At 56.3% G+C, this 21,421-nt stretch overlaps 2 protein-coding genes across 2 annotated transcripts in view; one reads left to right on the top strand and one right to left on the bottom strand.

The window, feature by feature from the left end:
* ADGRA2 (adhesion G protein-coupled receptor A2) overlaps positions 1 to 16,198 on the top strand; it is a 38,082-nt gene extending 21,884 nt beyond the window's left edge. The window contains 18 exon segments of the mRNA XM_003133366.4: positions 3,062 to 3,133; positions 3,391 to 3,462; positions 3,592 to 3,663; positions 3,937 to 4,100; positions 4,464 to 4,677; positions 5,728 to 5,892; positions 6,715 to 6,913; positions 7,388 to 7,537; positions 7,664 to 7,825; positions 8,499 to 8,553; positions 8,556 to 8,722; positions 8,899 to 9,115; positions 9,885 to 10,093; positions 11,377 to 11,504; positions 11,802 to 11,925; positions 12,361 to 12,506; positions 13,008 to 13,097; positions 13,311 to 16,198. Coding sequence (XP_003133414.2) covers positions 3,062 to 3,133; positions 3,391 to 3,462; positions 3,592 to 3,663; positions 3,937 to 4,100; positions 4,464 to 4,677; positions 5,728 to 5,892; positions 6,715 to 6,913; positions 7,388 to 7,537; positions 7,664 to 7,825; positions 8,499 to 8,553; positions 8,556 to 8,722; positions 8,899 to 9,115; positions 9,885 to 10,093; positions 11,377 to 11,504; positions 11,802 to 11,925; positions 12,361 to 12,506; positions 13,008 to 13,097; positions 13,311 to 14,580 — 3,676 coding nt within the window. The 3' untranslated portion in view covers positions 14,581 to 16,198.
* On the bottom strand, positions 16,115 to 20,944 carry BRF2 (BRF2, RNA polymerase III transcription initiation factor subunit). Its single transcript, XM_003133367.6, has 4 exons — positions 20,652 to 20,944; positions 19,921 to 19,980; positions 18,228 to 18,549; positions 16,115 to 17,416 (listed from the first exon to the last, which is right to left on the bottom strand). The coding sequence occupies exons 1-4, from the start codon at positions 20,803 to 20,805 to the stop codon at positions 16,699 to 16,701; spliced, it is 1,254 nt and encodes a 417-aa protein (XP_003133415.3). The 5' UTR covers positions 20,806 to 20,944; the 3' UTR covers positions 16,115 to 16,698.

The following is a 21,421-nucleotide window of genomic DNA, read 5'->3' as shown; positions in this document are numbered from 1 at the left end:
TGTTCTTTTTTTTTTTTTTTTTTTTTGCTTTTTAGAGCCAAACCCTCAGCATACGAAGGTTCCCAGGCTGGAGGTTGAGTGGGAGCTGCAGCTGCCACATCCACAGCAGTGTGGGATTAGAGCCGTGTCTGCGACCTACACCCCTGCTCATGGCAGTGCTGGATCCTTTAACCTACCAAGCGAGGCCCAGGGATCAAACTTGCATCCTCAAGGATCCTAGTTGGGTTCATTAACCACCGAGCCACAAAGAGAACTCCACTATGTTGTGTTTTTAAGTTGCTGAGCCATAACAGGAACTCTTGTTTCCACTTTGGCTTATGAATAATGCTGCTATGAACATTCCTGTATGCTCCTTGTGTGCATGCGTGTTCACTTGTCTTGGATATATACACCGAGGATGCATGCAGGTGCTGGGTCTTATGGTGACTGTAACTGCCAAGCTATTTTCCAAAGTGGCTGCACCTTTTTACACTCCCACCAATAATATACAAGGATTCCAACCTCTGTTTTTGTAATTGTAGCCATCTTAGTGGACACGAAGTGGTTCCTCATTGTGTGTTTGATCTGCATTTCCCTAATGGTGTTGAGCGCCTCTTCATGCATTAATTGGTCAGTTGTATATCCTTTTTCAAGAAATGTCAATCCAAATCCTATGCCCACTTTTTTTCAGCTGGTTATTTGTCTTTTTGCTATCAAGCTGTAAGAGTTATTTGAATATCTCGGATAGAAATCCTTTATCAGATATGATTCGCAGAGCTCCTGCTGTGGCACAGTGGATTAAGGATCCAACTGCAGCAGCTCAGATCCCTCTAAAGGTATGGGTTCCACCCCTAGCCCAGTGCAGTGTGTTAAGGATCTGTGTTCCCACATCTGTGGAGTAGGCTGAAGCTGTGGCTCAGGTTTGAACCCTGGCCATGGATGTGGCTGGGAAAAAAAAAAGAAATGAAAGTTCAGAGCAGGGGTCTGTAACCTGGATTCCAGGAGCCCCTGAAATCAGATGCATGATGTTGGGGGTAGTGCATTCTGGGGGGGGGGGTGGCGGAATTCATAGCCCTCATCAGATTTTTAAAGGATGTGCTAAGCAAGAAAGGTGCAGATCCTCCAACCTATAGGGGCCTCCCAGGTGCAAAAAAATATCCAAGTCCTATGGTTGAGTTTTTTCCTACCACTAGGGAGGTTACAGTTCCAGAGCTGTGTCCCCTCCCTTAGGGACCAGGAGGCCTTGCAGCCCAAGAGTGGGGGACTCCATTGGACTATCGGCTTGAGAGAGGACCCAGGACTGGCTAGTTGGGGTCAGCAGGCCAACTCTGCGGCCTCAGTCACCCAGGAAGCCACTCTGTGAGTGAGGCAAGGGGTCAGGACCGCCAACACTTGCTGGAAGGTCCCCTCTCAGAAGGCCCCGCTGGCCAGGCTGCAGGAAACCCAGGGCAGGAAGGGGCTGGGCCCCAGGCGGGCGGCTGCCTTGGTCCCATCTGCAGAGCATCAGTGGGGCAGCGGGTGGGGGTTCTTGAGGGGGGCCGGGGAGGAAATGAGAATAAACACAGTGAGTGGAGAGGGAAGGGGCGGTGGGGGGAGGGGGCGGCTATGGCCTGGGCCCCTTGGCAGCCCATGAAGGGAAGTGACACAATGAGGAATGTGTTTCCCCAAGCCCTCCCCCGCTCGGGGTGGGAGGCAGAGCCCTGAGAATGGCCAGACCCCCACGGGGGCCAGGAGGGCACAAGCTGGGACAGCATCGGAGGATGGGGCTGTGCGGGCGGGGGGTCTGGGTAGCAGGGGGTAGGCGCGGGGCAGGAAGGGTGACCCCGGGTGGGCGGGCAGGCCCTCACCCAGTCTCCAGCCTCCACTCTGCAGGAGCCTTCTAGGGGCTGCGACCCCTGCTTGCACGCAGCCCTGGGTGCTTCCCAGCATGCTGGGGATGGAAGCCATCCCTCTAGAATGCAGGCCTTCTGGTGGCTTCCTCTCGTGGTTCAAGATGGCACAGGGTTATGAAAGGGTGCTGATGGGTGAGGTGGGTGGGGCTCTGCAGGGCGTTTGTTTAATTTCTCTGTCTCTGTCTCTCTTTCCTTGTCTGTCTCTGTCTCTCTCTCTCTGTCTCTCTCTGTCCCTTTGTCTCTGTCTCTCTGTCTCTATCTCTAACTTTCTGTCTCTGCTCTTTCCCTGTCTCTGTCTCTTTGTCTCTGTCTCTCTGTCTCAGGGTGTTTAAGTCCCCATCTGGAACCTTCTGTGTGAAAACAGGCCCCCTGGTGGGAGGGCACCTCCCCATCCTGAACACCCATTTCCTCTCCCCCAGCAGGGAGCCGGCTCAGTTAACCCCCTCCTGCCCATAATCCAGAGTTGCCCTGAGACTGGCCTGCAGAGTCAAGAGCCCCTGCCTTGGAAAGCAACCCCACCAGCCAGCCTCGAAGTTGGCTATTCCAGGAACCCCCCACCTGTGCCCTCTGCCTCATGACCTTCTGGGTGCTTGGGTGGGGCCCAAGGATGTTGGTCAAAGAGCCAGCCAGGAGCCTGCAGCTGCCTCCCAGATGGGCAGTGAGGCCTCCTGGTAAGGGCTCTGTGGGCCATGAGTGGGGCCAGGTGATGGACAGCCAGAGACCCAGGTCAGCATCCACGCCGTCACCAGCCAGCCCCGTGACCTCTCCTCACCTGCCAGGTGGAGAGGTCCCCAGGATGACTCTAGAAGGATCTCCCCACGGCCAGGCTCAAGAGGACTTGGCCTTCGTGTGACAGTTTACAGAAGACTGTAACACCCATTTTCAGATGATCCTCCAGCAGCCTCTAGGGACTCAAAGTGCCACAAGCTGGGAGGTGGTGCACATGGGGACCCAGGCCTCTCCTGTCTGCACCACGCCTGCCCCCTCACCCATCTGGGGGTGTCTGCATCCTCCCTGACATTTGTCTGACCAGGGAGCCAGGAGGGGAGGGGCCCCCTCCTTCATGCAGCTTCCCAGTAGCACAGAGGAGAGCAGGGATTTCGAGGGAACCGAGAACCCAGCATGTCCGCCCCAGGGGACTGTGCGGCCCCTGAGCTCAAGGTGTGAGGGTCCCCACTTGCCTCCCACAGGGACCTGAGGAACAATGTCATCAGCACAGTACAGCCGGGCGCCTTCCTGGGTCTGGGGGAGCTGAAGCGCTTGTGAGTGGCGTGCCCTGCCTCCCAGCCCCCCTCCTGCCTGGAGAAGATCCATGGAACCCACTGGCCCCTTCCCCCACCCCCCACTGTCCCTCCTCCCCAACAGCGCAAGGGCTGGGGGAAGACATTTCAAGCCCCAACCCCATCTCCTTTCTCTCCTCTGCCCGCACAAACCCCAGCCACACGCGTGTGTCCCTCACAAGCGGATCCGTGTGTGCTACCACATGGCCGACTTGCTGAGTTTGTGTGTGTCTCTCCAGAGATCTCTCCAATAACCGGATTGGCTGTCTCTCCTCTGAGACCTTCCAGGGCATCCCCAAGCTCCTCCGGCTGTGAGTGAGGGAGGGGGAGGGCTGGGGGGGGCAAGGGAAGGGTCCTCACGTACTCTTCACTCACCCCTCCTTCCCTTGGCCCAAGGAGAACCTAAGATCCTGTCTCTTGTCCCCCCCCATCTCCTGCAGAAACATATCTGGAAACATCTTCTCCAGACTGCAGCCTGGAGTCTTTGATGAGCTGCCAGCCCTTAAGGTGGTGTGAGTATCCTTTCCCAGCCCGAGGACTCAGGCCCGGGCTTCCTTCCTCTGCCCGGGAGGGAGGCAGACATCGGGAGCACGTGGCCGGCCTTCTGAGGAAGGACAATGACTGAGGCACCTTCCCACGCTTGCCCCGCCCCTGCCTGCAGTATGCACCTGTGCACATGTGCCCGCTCAGGTCCTCTCTGGCCTCAATCCTGCCTTGGGGCCCCATTGCCACCCCATGAGCCCACACTGGTTCTGCTCTACCTTGTGCCCCCCATCCCTCTGCAGGGACTTCGGCACAGAGTTCCTGACATGTGACTGCCGCCTGCACTGGCTGCTGCCCTGGGCCCGGAATCGCTCCCTGCAGCTGTCAGAGCGCACACTCTGCGCCTACCCCAGCGCCCTGCGAGCCCAGGCCCTGGGTGGCCTCCAGGAGGCCCAGCTGCGCTGCGGTGAGCAGATCCTCCCCCTCAGACCCCAGGCTCCCTCCTGCAGAGCCCCTGCTGGCCCCAAGCCCCCACACCGCTGGCAGGGTTATGGGGACGTGGGCTTGGTCTCCAGGGAATCCTCTTCCACAGATCCCACTGGGGGCTGGTCCCCCACCGTGTTTCTAAACTTCCTTTGGAGCCCCTGCTTTGTTTCCATTTTCATTTGTCCAAAGCCTGCCTGGCCCTCCCCTGCACTCTTATCTCCAGAGACTCTGGCCCCTGTCTTCCCAGCTGGACCAAGTTCCAGACCCAGGGGCCTGGCCCTGCCACATAGGACCCTCACCCAAGCACCACACTCAGCCTCACGGCCTGTGTCCCTTCCCTCAGAGGGGGCCCTGGAACTGCACACACACCACCTCATCCCGTCTCTCCGCCAAGTGGTCTTCCAGGGTGATCGGCTGCCCTTCCAGTGCTCAGCCAGTTACCTGGGCAACGACACCCGCATCCGCTGGTACCATAACCAGGCCCCTGTGGAGGGAGACGAGCAGGCCGGCATCCTCCTGGCTGACAGCCTCATCCACGACTGCACCTTCATCACCAGGTACAGGCCTCGCTGCCCCTTCTCAGCCCCCAGCTTGGGTGGGGGTGGCCACAGTACTCCTCTCCTACCCCCCAAAGGAGCCAGCCTGTTCCTGGAATACATGTGGGCATGTTTGTGGAGACCCGGAACTAAGTCGTAATGGTCAGGACGAGGAATACAAATTGAATGCCTGATAGAAAAATAAAATTATATCTGACACTTTTTTGGTGCCTTTTAGCACTTCTCACCTAGATTATTGCACTTAATCTCCCCAGTAGACTTGCAAGAGAGGTGTTATTTACCTCACTGATGTAGATGGGGAAATTGGAGTTCCTGTTGTGGGTCAGTGGATTAAGAACCCGATATAGGAGTTCCCGTCGTGGCGCAGTGGTTAACAAATCCGACTAGGAACCATGAGGTTTCGGGTTCGATCCCTGCCCTTGCTCAGTGGGTTAACGATCTGGCATTGCCGTGAGCTGAGCTGTGGTGTAGGTTGCAGATGCGGCTCGGATCCTGTGTTGCTGTGGCTCTGGCGTAGGCCGGCGGGTACAGCTCTGATTAGACCCCTAGCCTGGGAACCTCCATATGCCGCGGGAGCGGCCCAAGTAAAGGCAAAAAGACAAAAAAAAAAAAAAAAAAAAGAAAAGAACCCGATATAGTGTCTCTGAGGGTTTGATCCCTGGCCTCGATCAGTGGTTTAAAGGATCTGGCATTGCTGCAAGCTGTGGTGTAGGTTGCAGATGCCGCTCAGATCTGGCGTTGCCATGGCTATGGCATAGGCCATCAGCTGCAGCTCTGATTTGATCCCTAAGCTGGGAACTTTAAGTGTGGCCCTAAAAAGAAAAAAGAGAGAAAGAAAGAAAAGAAAAAAAGATGGGGAAATTGAGGCTCAGAAAGCACTATCATAAGGTCAGAGTTGAAGGAGTACAGACTTGTACCCCTGGCTCCATTAAGGAAAAGAGCCTGAAGCTGGTGCCCTGCGCAACCCAGGGCAGCACCTGGGCACTCAGGGAGGGTGGCGTGGCCTCTGGGAGTGCCTCCAGCCAGCCCTCCGCCCCCACCCGCCCGCAGTGAGCTGACCGTGTCTCACATCGGCGTGTGGGCCTCAGGCGAATGGGAGTGCTCCGTGTCCACGGTCCAGGGAAACGCCAGCAAGAAGGTGGAGATCGTGGTGCTCGAGACCTCGGCCTCCTATTGCCCCGCTGAGCGCGTCGCCAACAACCGCGGAGACTTCAGGTTGGAGACCTGACCCCCAAGGCTCCCACCCCATCCCTGCCCCTGAGGCCACCCGTGATCCACCCGCTCTAAGATGGAGAAAACACTTCCTTTTGTCATTCAGCCCTAGGTCCCGCTGTTATATTTAGAGAGACCGTATTCTTTTGTATAGTCACCCTCCCAGATGTGCTGTGCAGAACAAAAAAGTTTTGTTTTGCTTCCTTACATGGTTTACCAAGCCCTCCCACTTTGAATATCACATGTTAATATCTCAGTGGCTCTCACTTAGGCAGGGCAGGTGTTATTCTCATGTATAGCTGAGAACACAGAGGCCCAGAAAGGATCAGGGACTTGAACTCAGGACTCCAAGTCCAGTCCCCCTGCACCAGTGACAGCACTGTCCCTACACACACAGTGTTAGAAAGAAGGGGGAGGAGTTCCTGTCATGGCTCAGCAATAACAAATTTGACTAGTATCCCTGAGGATCTGGGTTCGATCCCTGGCCTTGTTCAGTAGGTTAAGGATCTGGCATTGCCATGAGCTGTGGTGTAGATCACAGACGAGACTCATATCTGGCATTGCTGTGGCTGTGGTGTAGGCTGGCAGCAGCAGCGGCAGCTCCAATTCAACCCCTAGCCCTGGAACTTCTATATACCATAAGTTCAGCCCTAAAAAAGCAAAAAAGAAGGAGAGAGAGGAAGGAAGAAAGAAAGATCGAGCTTGGAAAGCCCTTGAAGCACCCTCCCTCAGGGGGCCTGGCCTTACAGTTCTTAAGGCAGGTGCAGAACCCCTGCCCTGAGGAGACTGGGTCACAGGTAACCGACTTCCCGCCTCTGCCCCCAGGTGGCCTCGAACCCTGGCAGGCATCACAGCCTACCAGTCCTGCCTGCAGTACCCCTTCACCTCAGTGCCTCTGAGTGGGGGCGCTCCGGGCACCCGAGCCTCCCGCCGCTGTGACCGAGCCGGCCGCTGGGAGCCAGGGGACTACTCCCACTGCCTGTACACCAACGACATCACCCGGGTGCTCTACACCTTCGTGCTGGTGAGGCCGGGGGAGCAGGGGGCGGGGGACATGGAGAAGGGATGGGGAGAAGCCTGCTGGCCCCACGGGGCCTGGGAGCCCACCATCCGTGGGATGCAGGGCGAGGGGCAATGGGGCTGGCACTGTCTCCTGCTCTTCTCTGCTAGCTTTTCCTCATTTGGGGGATTCAGACCCTGCCCCCAGGGCCGCACTAGGGATGTGTGGGCCACTCCAAGCATCTTTGTCCCCCAGCACAGCAAGGGCCGCCTTAAGGGGGAAAACAAGGACAGCATGAGGTCATCCTGTTGTCCTCATGCTGGTGGCACAGCCAGTGGGTGGCCCTGGGTCTCATGCCTTATCTGTGCCTCCCGCCTGGATTAGACCCCCTCCCAGGCCCCATCATCCTGAGCATCAGCACAGAGGAGGGGGCCTTGGGGCCACTCTAGGGGAGAAAGAGTAAGACTGGACGATGCCCTTCCTTCCTCACACCCCCAGATGCCCATCAATGCCTCCAACGCGCTGACCCTGGCTCACCAGCTTCGAGTGTACACAGCTGAGGCCGCCAGCTTCTCTGATATGATGGATGTCGTCTACGTGGCTCAGATGATCCAGAAGTTTCTGGGTTACGTTGACCAGATCAAAGAGGTGAGAAGCAATCGGGCCTCAAGGGGACCCTGGAAACCACAGCCCCCTCTACCTGCTCGTCCTTTCATGCCCCAGCCCCTGGATCCCCAGCCCCACTCCTGCCCTCAGTGACTCCCCTGCCCCTAGCTGGTGGAGGTGATGGTGGACATGGCCAGTAACCTGATGCTGGTAGACGAGCACCTGCTATGGCTGGCCCAGCGCGAGGACAAGGCCTGCAGTGGCATCGTGGGTGCCCTGGAGCGCATCGGGGGGGCCGCCCTGAGCCCCCACGCCCAGCACATCTCCGTGGTACCGTGGGCCAGCTGGGAGGTGCCCCTCAGGGGCCTGGCATGGGGAGGGACCTTAGAGGTGACTCGAGCCAGCCCTCGTTATCAAGGAATTTCCGAGGATGTGTCCTGAGCCAGTTAACAAGTAGGGTACAGTGTCTCCTCTGGGCACTTGGGGAGATACACTGAGGTGGCACACGGACCTTTCTCTCCTGCTGAGTTGGGGCAGCAGAACTAGGGCATGTTAAGAGGCAAGCTAAGGAGTTCCCTCTGTGGATCAGTGGAAACAAACCCAACCAGTATCTATGAGGATGCCAGTTCAATCCCTGGCCTCGCTCAGTGGGTTAAGGACCCAGCATTGCTGTGAGCTGTGGTGTAGGCTGCAGATGCGGCTCATATCCTGAGCTGTGGCTGTGGTTTAGGCCGGCTGCTGTAGTTCTGATTTGACCCCTAGCCTGGGAGCCTCCATATGCTGCAGGTGTGGCCCTAAAAATAAGTAGAGGCAAGCCAGGTACAAGGTGGGTGTGAGTGGGAGGAAGGGCTTGGGAGGCAGTGGTCGGGAGACTCCATGGCAGACAGAAGGCAGCCAGGCCTTGAGAGATTGTGAGGGCACAAGGGTAGGAGGTTGGCCTGAGCAGATCTGCGGTCTCGGGCAGGAGAAGGCCAAGAGCGGGGTGACAGGTCCCTGTCCCTAGAACTCGAGGAACGTGGCCTTGGAGGCCTATCTCATCAAGCCGCACAGCTACGTGGGCCTACCTGCACAGCCTTCCAGAGGAGGGAGGCAGGGGCGCCCGGTGCCCGGCCCGAGGGCCCTGGCCAAAATCCCTCACCTGAGCTGGAGCCCCTGGCCGACCAGCAACTCCGCTTCCGCTGTACCACCGGGAGGCCCAATGTTTCTCTGTCATCTTTCCACATCAAGGTGGGCACCTGGGGGAGGGAGGATGCTGAGAGGGGAGGTGCAGGTGCCTGGTTGGAGTGGGTGGGGTGACAGGACGCAGGACTCAGAAAGGGGGGAGAGAGGACACAGGAGGTGGGGTGGGGGACATGAGTCCCAGGGACCCAAGGTGTCTCTGAGGAACTCCTATGTCCCCCCAGAACAGCGTGGCCCTGGCCTCCATCCAGCTGCCGCCCAGTCTGTTCTCGTCCCTCCCGGCCGCCCTGACACCCCCAGTTCCCCCAGACTGCACCCTGCAGCTGCTTGTCTTCCGAAACGGCCGCCTCTTCCGCAGCCACGGCAACACTTCCCGCCCCGGAGCCGCTGGACCTGGCAAGAGGCGTGGTGTGGCCACCCCTGTCATCTTTGCGGGGACCAGTAAGGGCCTGCACCCCACCCCCAACCACAGCACCACTGGGATCCCTCAAACTGTCTGCCCTGCACCCCCATCCCACCCATCCCTCACCCGCACCCCTGATGCCCTGGTGAAGGTGGCAGGGGATGGTGGCCCCACACCGTTTCTAAGGACAAGGGGGACAAAGGTGTCCCATAAAGGAAGGGATTGTAGAGAAATGGCTCAGGAGACACTGGACTTCATATCCTGGGTGTGTCAGATGTCGAAAGGGCTATAAGCACAAATTCTCCACCCACCCGGGGCCCCCTCCATCCCCATTTGTCACCTGGTGCCAGCTTCTCCTTCAGGGTGCCCTCCTGAATCCCCCCTTCACCTGGATTTTCACTGCCTCTGTGGTATCTTCTACCTTCTTGTCCCCGACCCCAGCCCCAGAGTCCTCTCTCCCTGGGCCCGTTGCCACCTCTCATCGGGCACCTAGACAGGCCACCTCCCAGTGCTTTCATTTATTTATTTTCTTGGCCACACCCATGGCATGTGGACCTTTCCTGTCTAGGGATTCAACTTGCAACAACCCCAGATCCTTAACCGATAGGCCACCAGGAACTCCCCTGTGCTTTTATTTTGATTCATCCTCGTGTGTCCCCAGTTGGACTGAGGACCTGGGAGGCAGACCCATGTGTGGCATATCACTCTGTCTCCCAAGACCAGTGCATCTCACCCAGCAGATGTTCAGTGCCCAAGCTGGCCTTCCAGGCCCAAGCATGCCTGAGCAGACTGTCACCTCCCCTGCAGGTGGCTGCGGCGTGGGAAACTTGACGGAACCAGTGGCCGTCTCGCTGCGGCACTGGGCTGAGGGGGCTGAGCCTGTGGCAGCTTGGTGGAGCCAGGAGGGGCCAGGGGGGCCCGGGGGCTGGAGCTCCGAGGGCTGCCAGCTCCGCTCCAGCCAGCCCAACGTCAGCTCCTTGCACTGCCAGCACCTGGGCAATGTGGCTGTGCTCATGGTGAGTGGAGTGGGTGCTGGGGAGGGCAGGGAAACAGGGAAGGTGTGCCATGTGGGGCCTCAGAAATACTCAAAGGACAGCAGCCTCAAAGGGCCTCATGATGCTCAGGACTCTGGGGAAATGTCCCTCAGTCTCCCCTACGCCTTTTGTTTGTTTTCCTTTTTTTTCCAGGGCTGCACTTTCGGCATATGGAGGTCCCCAAGCTAGGGGTCTAATCAGAGCTGCAGCTGCTGGCCTACACCACAGCCATAGCAACACAGGGTCTGAGCGGCATCTACGACCTATACCACAGCTCACAGCAACGCTGGATCCTTAACCCACTGAGTGAGGCCAGGGATTGAACCTGCATCCTCATAGATACTAGCTGGGTTCTTAACCCACAGAGCCACAACAGGAACTCCTCCCCCACACCTTTTCATCTTTCAGGAGACAGGGAAATCCTGCCTCCACCCTCACGTGGAGAGAAATGGACCAGGAACCACCCAGCCTGGTCTCCATACCCTGTATCTCTGACACCCAGATTGTTAAAGTGAAAAAAAAAAAAAAATCTGGGAACGTTTCTCCATTCTGGTCACACTCCCCACTCGCCCCTGTCTAGTTGCCCCTCCCACACCATATTTCACACCCCACTTTCCCAGATGCTGAGCAGGCCTGCAGCTGGTCAGAGACACAACCTTCCCCCGTTTTCCTCATCTCTGATACTCAGGCTGGAAGCCTGAAAAGTCCCCTGAAAGGCGGACCATTAACACTGCCTAGGAGCTCCCTTGTGGCACAGTGGATTAAGGAGCCAGCATTGTCACTGCTGTGGTGCCGATGTGATCCCTGGCCTGGGAACTTCTACATGCCTCGGGTGCAGCCAAAAAAAAAAAAAAAAAAATCCAACCCAGGAGTTCCCGTGTGGCTCAGTGGGTTAAGAACCCGACTAGTATCCATGAAGATGCGGGTTAAGGATCTGGCGTTGCCCCAGGTGCAGCATAGGTGGAAGATGCAGCCTGGTTCTGGTGTTGCTGTGGCTACAGCTCCTATTCACCCCTAGCCCAGGAACTTCCATATGCCCCAGGTGCGGCCCTGAACAAACAAAACAAAACAAAACAAAACCCCAATTGACCTTCTAAGAGTGAATGGCCTGGATCTTACATCTTTGTTACCCGGCTGGACTAAGGGCTAAAGCTGACTGGGCTTGAGAAGAGGAAACCTGGCCTGGAGGACTGGCCAGGACTCCACAGGGCGGTCTCTCTACTCCTGGCTTCCTCTTCTCATTTCCTCTCCCCTATCCTTTCCAGGAACTGAGTACCTTCCCCAGGGAGGTGGGGGGCTCAGGGGCAGGGCTGCACCCCGTCGTGTACCCCTGTACCGCCCTGCTGCTGCTCTGCCTCTTCTCCACCATCATCACCTACATCCTCAACCACAGGTGGGAGGTCCTGGAGGACGGGGGCGGGTGGTGGGAAGGCCATGGGTGTCACTAAGTACTGTCAGGTGCTCCCTTCCCAGGCGGGTTCATGTGGCTTTCCCAGGCTCTTGCCTAGCATTTTATTTGAAAGTTCTGGGGTTGGAAAACACATCTGGGGGTTAAGGCATCGATCCCCTGCACACCCATGCATGCACACCAATAGCTCCTTTCCCACTTTGGCTTTCCCAGAGGCCTTGATACCCGCGGGCGCGGCCTTGTGTTGGGTGCCCCGTTAATTAAAGCCTGTTTCTGGGGCAGCTCCATCCATGTGTCCCGGAAGGGCTGGCACATGCTGCTGAACCTGTGCTTCCACATGGCCATGACCTCCGCTGTCTTTGCCGGAGGCATCACACTCACCAACTACCAGATTGTCTGCCAGGCGGTAAGCAGAGGGGCTGGGGCGGGGTAGGGGGCCCCCAATTTAGTGCCTGTGGCCTAGGCATAGAGTAGGGGGACACAAGGGAAGAAAGGGGGGCTCATGCTAATGGGCTTCAGCTCCACTGCTCTTCGTCCAACCTTTCGGGAGAGGTTGACATGAGATCTAGGGGTGGTAGGAAGCAGAAAACTAGGAGACAGGACTTCAAAGTGGAGAATGGGGACCTGCAATGGAAAACAGGTGGGGGACAATCCACGTAGCAATGACAGGGTCACGGGGAGAACCCAGAGCTGGCAGTAGGGAGAGTACGGGCAGGGACAGATCCCTGGGGAGGATCTGGGTAGAGGAGGGGGCTGGGCACAGGGAGGTGTGGGGGGACACTGCGGGGGACCGAGGCTCTGGGATGGCCGGTCCCCCAGCCTCAGTGCCCTAACCCGACAGGTGGGTATCACCCTGCACTACTCTTCACTGTCCACACTGCTCTGGATGGGTGTGAAGGCCCGTGTCCTCCACAAGGAGCTCACCTGGAGGGCACCCCCTCCACAAGAAGGGGACGCTGCCGTGCCTGCCCCACGACCCATGCTCCGGTACGTGCTGCCACCCGTCAGCCTGGCAGTGGGGAAAGGCTCAGCTGGGGGGCAGGTAGGACACCAAAGCTGTTCTCCCAGGGTGGGTGTAAGGTCCTGGGAGACCAGGCTCGGAAGACAGAAGAGTCAAGGCTCCAGTTGGCGCCAGGTTGCCCAGTGCCATGGAGGGAGTGCACCTTTGGGGTTTTCAGGCAGGAAAAGGCCTGGAAGAAAGTGACTCCAAAGGTCATTGGACAGGGATCCTGGGAGGTGGCACCCTGACTTCTGCACTGTTTAGGGGGATAGAAAGCAATTCTGGCCTCTATCCCTTAGAACAGTCTTGGTCAAGTCCCTTAGGGAACTACTGACCTTGCCCTGTAGGGACCTTGCATTCCCAGCCAAAAACAAACAAACAAACAAACAAACAAATCCCAAAAAACCTGACATCATTTCTAGGGGAAAGAGGATGGGACAGAGACATGAGCCGAGGGGTCCTGAACACCAAACCCCATTCCTTTCCAGGTTCTATTTGATCGCGGGAGGGATCCCACTCATTATCTGTGGCATCACCGCTGCTGTCAACATCCACAACTACAGGGACCACAGCCCCTAGTGAGCCCGCTGCCCGCCCACACCTACCCATCCTGCCCCAGATGTCTGCTACTTCACTGGCCTTCTACCTGCCCACCCACTCAGCAGTCACCCAGCCCTGGCCCCTGCATGTCACCTATGCGGGTCTCCGCCTCTCCACTCACCGTATCCTACCACCCCATCCACTCAGCCTGCGGGCCTCACCTCAGACATGCTGCCTGTGTCTCTCCTCAGCTGCTGGCTGGTGTGGCGTCCAAGCCTAGGAGCCTTCTACATCCCGGTGGCTTTGATTCTGCTCATCACTTGGATCTATTTCCTGTGCGCAGGGCTGCGCTTACGGGGTCCTCTGGCCCAGAGCCCCAAGGGGGGAACCAGCAGGGTCCCCCTGGAGCCAGGGGAGGAGCTGAGGGGCTCCACCAGGCTCAGGAGCAGCGGCCCCCTCCTGAGCGACTCAGGTTCCCTACTGGCCGCTGGGAGCGCAGGAGTGGCGACGCCCGGGCCCCCGGAGGATGGTGACGGCCTCTATTCTCCGGGAGTCCAGTTGGGGGCGCTGGTGACCACTCATTTCCTGTACCTGGCCATGTGGGCCTGTGGGGCCCTGACCGTATCCCAGCGCTGGCTACCCCGGGTGGTGTGCAGTTGTCTGTACGGGGTGGCGGCCTCTGCCCTGGGCCTCTTCGTCTTCACCCACCACTGTGCCAGGCGCAGGGACGTCAGGGCCTCCTGGCGCGCCTGCTGTCCCCCTGCCTCGGCCTCTCGCGCCTCCCCGCGGGCCGCTCCCGCCGCCGCCGAAGACGGGTCCCCGATGTTCGGAGAAGGGCCCGCGTCCCTCAAGTCGTCCCCGAGCAGCAGCAGCGGCCACGCGCCACCCCCGGGCCCCTGCAAGCTCACCAACCTGCAGCTGGCGCAGAGCCAGGCGTGCGAGGCGGGCTCGGCGGTCCGCGGGGAGGGGGAGCCCGAGCCTCCGGGCCCCCGGGGGGCCCTCGGCCCGCGGCATCCCAACAACTTGCACCACGGTCGCCGGGGCCACAAGAGCCGGGCCAAGGGGCACCGCGCGGGGGAGGCCGGCGGCAAGAACCGGCTCAGGGCGCTGCGGGGGGGCGCAGCGGGAGCGGCTGAGCTGCAGTCCAGCGAGAGTGGCAGCCTGCACAACAGCCCGAGCGACAGCTACCCGGGCAGCGGCCGCAACAGCCCGGGCGCCGGACCCCGGCCCGAGGGCGAGCCCATGCTCACGCCGTCGGAAGGCAGCGACACCAGCGCCGCGCCCCTCTCCGAGCCCGGCCGGCCGGGCCAGCGCCGCTGCTCTAGCCGCGACAACCTCAAGGGCGGCGGGGCCGGCGCGCTGGAGAAGGAGAGCAAGCGCCGCTCGTACCCGCTCAACACAGCCAGCCTGAATGGCGCCCCGAAGGGCGGCAAATACGACGACATCACCTTGACCGGCACGGAGGCGGCCGGGAGCGGCTGTATGAAGACTGGCCTCTGGAAGAGCGAGACCACGGTCTAGGGTGGGGGCGGGCGCCGCTTTAGGATGTGCTGGCCGCGTGGGCTTGTGACCCCGCTTCTCGGGAGCCCTCAAAGACGTCTATCGGTACGTCCCCAGGTTTGAGGGAGAGGTGCCTCAGTAGCTTTAGTCCTGGAGGCTGGGGAAGGGATAGGCAGAGGCCCGTCTCTACTAAGAGGTCCATCCCTCCGGGTGTAGCGACTGACAATCCCAGAACCGCTGGCAGGATATATTTCCGTCCCATATAGGGTTGGGGGGAAGGTCCTGTCCGTCTGTGAAGTGACTGAGAGTGGAAGGGACGGCACAACTCAGGCGGGCTCCTCCTAAGGTACCCCCTGCGCCTGCCCACATCACCTCACTCGTGGCCATCAGCCTCATCAGGAGAACACAGACAGCGGGAGCTTGGGGAGGGCATTCTCACTGCCCTTCACTAAAGCCCCCATCCTAGGCCTCTCTCCCACCCAGTTTTTTGGCTAATTAGGGAGCCAATCTAGCAGATGAGCCAGGTGACCAGGACCAATGGGAGGGAAACAGGTGCTGCTTTTCGAATTAACTATGCAAGAGAGGGCGGGAGGATGTGAAAGGCAGCTGTGGGGATCAGTCAGCTCTGAGGAGGGGTGGGCACAATTAGGGCCGAACACCACTCCCACAGGACTGGTACACAAACCCCACAGCAGGGCTCAGGGGTGGCACTTCAGGACAAAGCCCAGCCCTACACCTAAGAAGCTAACTGCCAGACACATGGGGATAACTCGAAGGTAGCAGAGATCGCTGGCGCTCAGATGGGGGGCTGAAGTGGCCATGCCTTAAGCCAGGTCCTATCAATGCTCTGCAGATGGGCGCCACCGCCAGGCTGCAGGTGGTGCCGAAAGCACTTACTGTTCAGTTGTGGGACCCACACTCCCAGCCCCAGCCTCCCAGGCACTGAGGGGGCGCACTCCCTGCCTCCAGGAAGCCACGCTGGAGAATCATTCCTGAGACCTGACCTTTAGCTCCATATTAGGGAGAAATCTCCAAAACATCAAAGCAGCTTCCTCCCTCACAGGAGCCCAAGCCAGTTCCCTGAGGCAGTATGTGGGGCTCCTGCTGCTCACCTGGGGCCTGAGCCTCTGCTACTTTTAAACACCAGCACTCCTTAGTATTTTTCCCCAACCTAAAAGGCAACCTTTGATTATAGGACCCATGGAGAGCAGAGGGAACCTTGGGTGCTATGAAGAGCAACAGGGAAACCAGGCCTGGGGCAGGTCCCCTCCCAACTCCCAGGTCACCCCAGCCTGGTCACCAAGGTTAGAGAAGACTGAGAGGAAGGGAGAAAACCCACACACCTTGTGATGGATCCTGTTACTTATGCTTGCTGCACAGACAATATTAGACAGGAACCGAAAAAAGAAAAAAAAAAAAAAAAAAAAGCTTCGTATTACTCTTCCACATACGCTGGCTGCTGTTTACATACCCTGCCAATGCCTTAGCACTGGAGAGCTTTTTGCAATACGCTGGGGAATGGGGAGGGAGGGGATGAAAAGTGCCAAAGAAAACATGTTTTTAAAAGCTCCGGTTTTATACAATAGAATGTTTTCTAGCAGATGCCTCTTGTTTTAATATATTAAAAATTTGCAAAGCCCTTTGAGCTATGACCTTACTCCAACCACGGTCAGTCTGTTATGAGGTAGAGGATCTCTGATACTATACACGTGAACCCACTCAGACCTGTGAACAGATGCATGGCCAAGGGTTGCCTGGGGTCTCGTCCTCCAAATGGGGGAATGCCTGCTGCTCCACACCAGAAGGGAGGCCCCACCAGCAGCACAGCAGCCACACCAGGAGCAGGAGTGACCCTGCCACTCTCCCAACAGTCCAAGAGGAAAGCCAGCCTGGGAACAGGAGTACGTGCAACCCACTCTCTGAGTCCAAGAGATGGGACTCCCTCCAACCCACATGTCCCTGCATTCCTTCTGACTTCTACTCCAGGGCCTTGGGTCAAGTAACTGCAGAGCCCCTCTCGGGTCCTTGAAACAAGAACGACAATACCTAGACTTGTATACACGAACTTCTCTGAGGTGTCAGGACTATCACCACCCTGCCCTCAGGTCGGGGTGAGGCAGCCCCAACTCTGGATGTGCATCAGGGAGGGTTAGGACCACTCGTGGTGGCCTGTCCAGCAGCCTGGGCTTTCTGGAAGTCCCTAACTTCCTGAGGGGTACGCAAGTATTGCTCAATCTCACTATCAGAAATGTTCTCATCGCCGGTGACCGTGGAGACAGGGGGGGTGGGACAGATCCGCTTTGGGGGCTTCAACATGCAGGGTGGGAGGAGGGGGGCAGGACTCGCTGGCCGCTTCCCCTCAGGCAAATCTACAGAGCTGCTCCCCGCCTCCTCCTTCCCCTGTCCCTGCCCCGGCAGCTCCTTCTCCCGCTCGTCTGTCTCTGAGGTTCCATCTCGAAAGGCCTTGCGGACTAGCGTGTGGCGGTGCTGGAGGAGGTCACCGATGTGCTTCACCACAGACCGCTTGTCAAGCTTCAGAACCTGCAACCAGGCCAGCTGCCCGGCCATCCGCAGCAGCACGGCCAACAGCTCCTGCAGGCGGGAGGCAGCAGGGTAGGGAAGGTCCACGTTTGCCAATTTACAAAATCGGGCCAGGGAACAAGTCAGCCGATCAGAAGGCTGCAGCGACTGCCAGGCCAGGAAAGTGGCAGCAGTAACGACAGGTAGGGGATGCCGCCCAGTCACCAGCCACGTCTCATCCGCCAGCTCCACCAGCTGCAGTGTTCGAGACAGCATCTTCTCCTTGTCTTCCACGTACTTGGCTGGCACAGACGGGGAGGCTTGAAAAAGTTTGAAGCTGAAATAACCAAAAAGACGGTCTGGTCTCAACACCGACGGGATGCGGTGGGGGGTAGCAGGGGACTGCTCTTCCAAACTGAGGAAGATAGCAAGCTGTTCTACCCTCCTGGAAACACTCACGCCTGCTGGGCAGCAAGGTCATCCGGGTACCAGAGAGGACAGGATGAGCCTTCTGCTGGAGAAGTGAAGGGCAGGAGAAGGCAGGGAGCTAACATTTGTTGACCACCCCCTGCCAGCCATCCTTCTGAGTGCTTTACAGGTGTTCTCCTTTAATCTACTCAATACCCTGTTATGTGCATTGAGAGTTGGAAAAACTTGCCCACAGTTACCCAGCTTGGAAATAACCAAGCTTCAAACCCAGGATTATCTGACACCGATAGCCTTTGCTTTCTACTATTATTTACCAGAAAAAAAGGAAAAGGACACAGCTACTTAGAACAACAATAAAATTTAGCTTCTAGCTCCACCCTGTCATTTACTAATAACTTCTTGGGTCTAATCACAGGTGATCCTCCCGAGGCAGGGTCACAGCATTCAGCCACGCAAAACATGAGAGGTGGACCTCAAGAGCCCTATGCCAAGGCTAATACCTACTTCCTACATCATTAGGGTGCTGTGGGCAAAGGGATTTGAAAATTATACCATTCTAGAAATGTAAAACGGGATCAATGTGACTACTACTAAGCCTGGGAGAGGGAGAAGAGACTTCTCTCCCACATCCTTGGAAATGCGCCTGGTCAAAAAGAGGCAGCTAGAGATAAAAGGGTTCAGGTCCCACCCCAACCCAGCGTCTCCCACACAGCAGGTACCTGCTACAGTAAGTCTTCACCAGGTCTGCCAAGCACAGAGACGGCACGTCTAGCCCCAGGAGCTTCACCATCTGCATGTAGGTGCCAGAAAACACATCCAAATCTGCATAGATTAGGGTGCAGATGGTTCCCATGGTCAGGGGCCAGTTACGCTGCCGGCAGGTAATTAAGACACAGCACCCGACCAACACCTCCTTCTTTTGCAGCCTGGCAGCACGGATGCCAGAGTGCTGGTATGCCTGTTGGTAGTAGGCAACTGCCGTGTCCTCAAATGTTGGTGGTAGCTGCAGAACTCGACAGAGGTCTCTCACTCGGCGGAGACCTAGGAAAACCCATAGCAGGAGTTAGTCCCAACAATAAAGAATGATCTTTAAAAGGATGATATACCACAACCAAGTGGGATTTATCCCAGGGATACAAGGATTTTTCAATATCCACAAGTCAACAAATGTGACACACCAAAATGAACCATAGAAACCATATGGTCATCTCAATAGATACAGAAAAAGTGTTTTATAAAATTCAACATCCATTTACAGTAAAAACTCTCCAGAGTGTGGGCATAGAGGGAACATATCTCAACATAAGGAAGACCACATATGACAAACACAGAGCTAACATCACATTCAACGATGTAAAGCTGAAAGCCTTTCCTCTAAGATCACGAACAAGACAAGGATGCCCACCCTCACCATTTTTATTCAACAGAGTTTTGGAAGATCTAACCAGAGCAATCGGAGGAGGAACAGAAACAATAGGAATCCAAACTAGAAAAAGAGTTCCCGTCATGGCTCAGTGGTTAACAAATCCCATATCCATGAGGACGCCGGTTCGATCCCTGGCCTCACTCAGTGGGTTAAGGATCCAGCGTTGCTGTGAGCTGTGGTATAGGTCGCAGACGTGGCTTGGATCTCACATTGCTGTTGTTCTGGTGTAGGCCAGAGGCTACAGCTCTGATTCAACCCCTAGCATGGGACCCTCCATTTGCCATGGATATGGCCCTAAAAAGACAAAAGAAAAAAAAATAAAATTATATTAAAAATTAAAAAAAAAAAAGCGGAAAAGAAGCAGTAAAACTGTCACTGTCTGCAGATGGCATGATATTCTACATAAAGGGGTCAAAGGAGCCATCATGCAGCTCCCAGCAATTTCTGGTAAACCTGCCTCAGATATGAGATGCACAAATAACAAACCTTTCTATAATGACAACAGCGACACTTAGTGAGGACATTTGGGAGGCACAAAGTCACTTATAGAAAGAAGTCACATTTCAGTGCCCCATCTTTTGGAGGCTGGTTTGATTTGTGGCCAAGCCAAAGTTTGCATCTGAGCTCCTTAGTCTACCTCAAACAAATCCCCAAGCAAACCTGAATCTTCCACCTAATTGCTACCTCTCTTAGAACCATCTCCTCGCTCCCTTCCTTTCTTTTTTTTTGCCATGCCCGTGACATGTGGAAGTTCCTGGGCCAGGGATCGAACCCATGCGACAGCAGCAACCCAAGTCATAGCAGGACAACACCAGATCCTTAACCAACTGAGCCACCAGGAAACCCTATCATCCTTTATTTTTAATTACCATTCTCTTCAACTCAGCCTTACACAGTAATGCTGAAAACAGGAAAGATAAGTAGATGGGCTGGACCATCAGGAGAGTTTTCTTTAAAGCACTATGTCATAAAAGGTTTATTCTCACCTCGTTGCTGGCTGCGACTAACTTGTTCATTTTCCCCTGTGCTTCGGGAATATGTTACTTCTGTAAGATAATGGGCAACAAATAGCTTGTTTAGCCTCCACGTGCCACACCCTTGCCCTCCCACCACACAAAACCCAGGAGCCAAACCAGGACGCATCCACTTCTTGTCCCATCTTTGCACATTAAAGGTCCATCTGATTTTCTATGACCACAAACAGTACCCAATACAAAGAAATTTAGGAAGATTAGGACTGCACTAAAGCAGCTCCAAGTGTTCCAGCCATCTCTCTTGTACATCCAATTCAGGCAATTTTCCTGACTGAATATTCTGAGGGTTGCATTGGTCACAGACTTGAAGAGCAGAGAGGGAAGAAAAAAAAAAAAAAAAAAAGATGCTTTTGCCAATTAGTGCTCAAAACTACTTTGCGGTAATAGTATTTTCTGTATTCGTAAAGAATTGATCCGCAATCCTTCCACCATGCCCAGACTAGGTAAATTGAGTGCAGCTTTCTCTCTTGATTTCATTTATTCAGCGTTTATTAATACCAAATACCTTGCTAGAAAAACACAGATAAACCGCAGTCCCTGAGCTTCTACAGCTCACTCGTTCACTTTAGGCCATTTTCTCCCGTGCATGTGACCAGGAAAAGGCAGGAGATAAGAATCTCGACGTCAATCACTCCACTGCCCCCAGGCTGTTATCCATTGCCCTGGAAAAGCCCGCAAGGTACCTCGGAGGTTGCCCTCATCACTGAAGGTGGTCGTAAGGACTCCCTCGGTGACCACACAGCCGCAGTCGGAGCACACCAGCTGGCTCTGCGAATAGTGTGAGTCTTCCACCAGCTCAGTGGAGCCGCAATCGGGGCAGCGGCCTCTTCCCGGCATCTTACAACCCGTCCAGAGCCGAGGAAGCCTTCGGGTAACCGCCCCTAACGTCGACAACAGCAACAGTGTTGCAAACAGGAAGTAGGAGCGGAGCTTTCTAAGGCCTGCACCACCTCCTTCCGGCCAGCGTGACAGCCGTACTATGGGTAGTTCCTCCTCGGCCACGCCCCACTTCCGGTCCTTTCCTCTGAGGACTCGGGTAGAAATGTGAGCCAGGAGACGGGGGTTCCTGCTGGACTGCGTCTTCGGGTTCTCCGCAAACTGTAGTTAGTTTGAGGTGGGCTAGACTAGCAGTTGCATTTGGGTGAGCTTTTTACATGCATGGATACGCATAATATACAAGAAAATTGTTGCCATCCACAAAGAACTCTTTTTTCTAAAGCGCTAGGGGAATCGTAGATGCTCCATTTCCCTTTGGTAAGGAACGTTGATTTGGGCCATGGTACAAAGTTTGTGTCTAAAAGGGAGAGTGGTCTAGTGAGAGGGCAGGGAACTGTGTTCCTTCCAGAGCGCCTTCACCTCGAGCCAGTTGTCTCTTCTCTTTGCAGTCCATTTTTCTCAACTGTGGAATAAAGGAGTTGAATTAAAATCCAGAGTGGCACCCTCAAATGCCTTC

This window comes from Sus scrofa, chromosome 15, assembly GCF_000003025.6.
Source record: "Sus scrofa isolate TJ Tabasco breed Duroc chromosome 15, Sscrofa11.1, whole genome shotgun sequence".
NCBI classification, from domain to species: Eukaryota; Metazoa; Chordata; class Mammalia; order Artiodactyla; family Suidae; genus Sus; species Sus scrofa.
The sequence above is the reverse complement of the archived record's forward strand: the minus strand, read 5'-3'. Positions and strand labels throughout refer to the sequence as shown.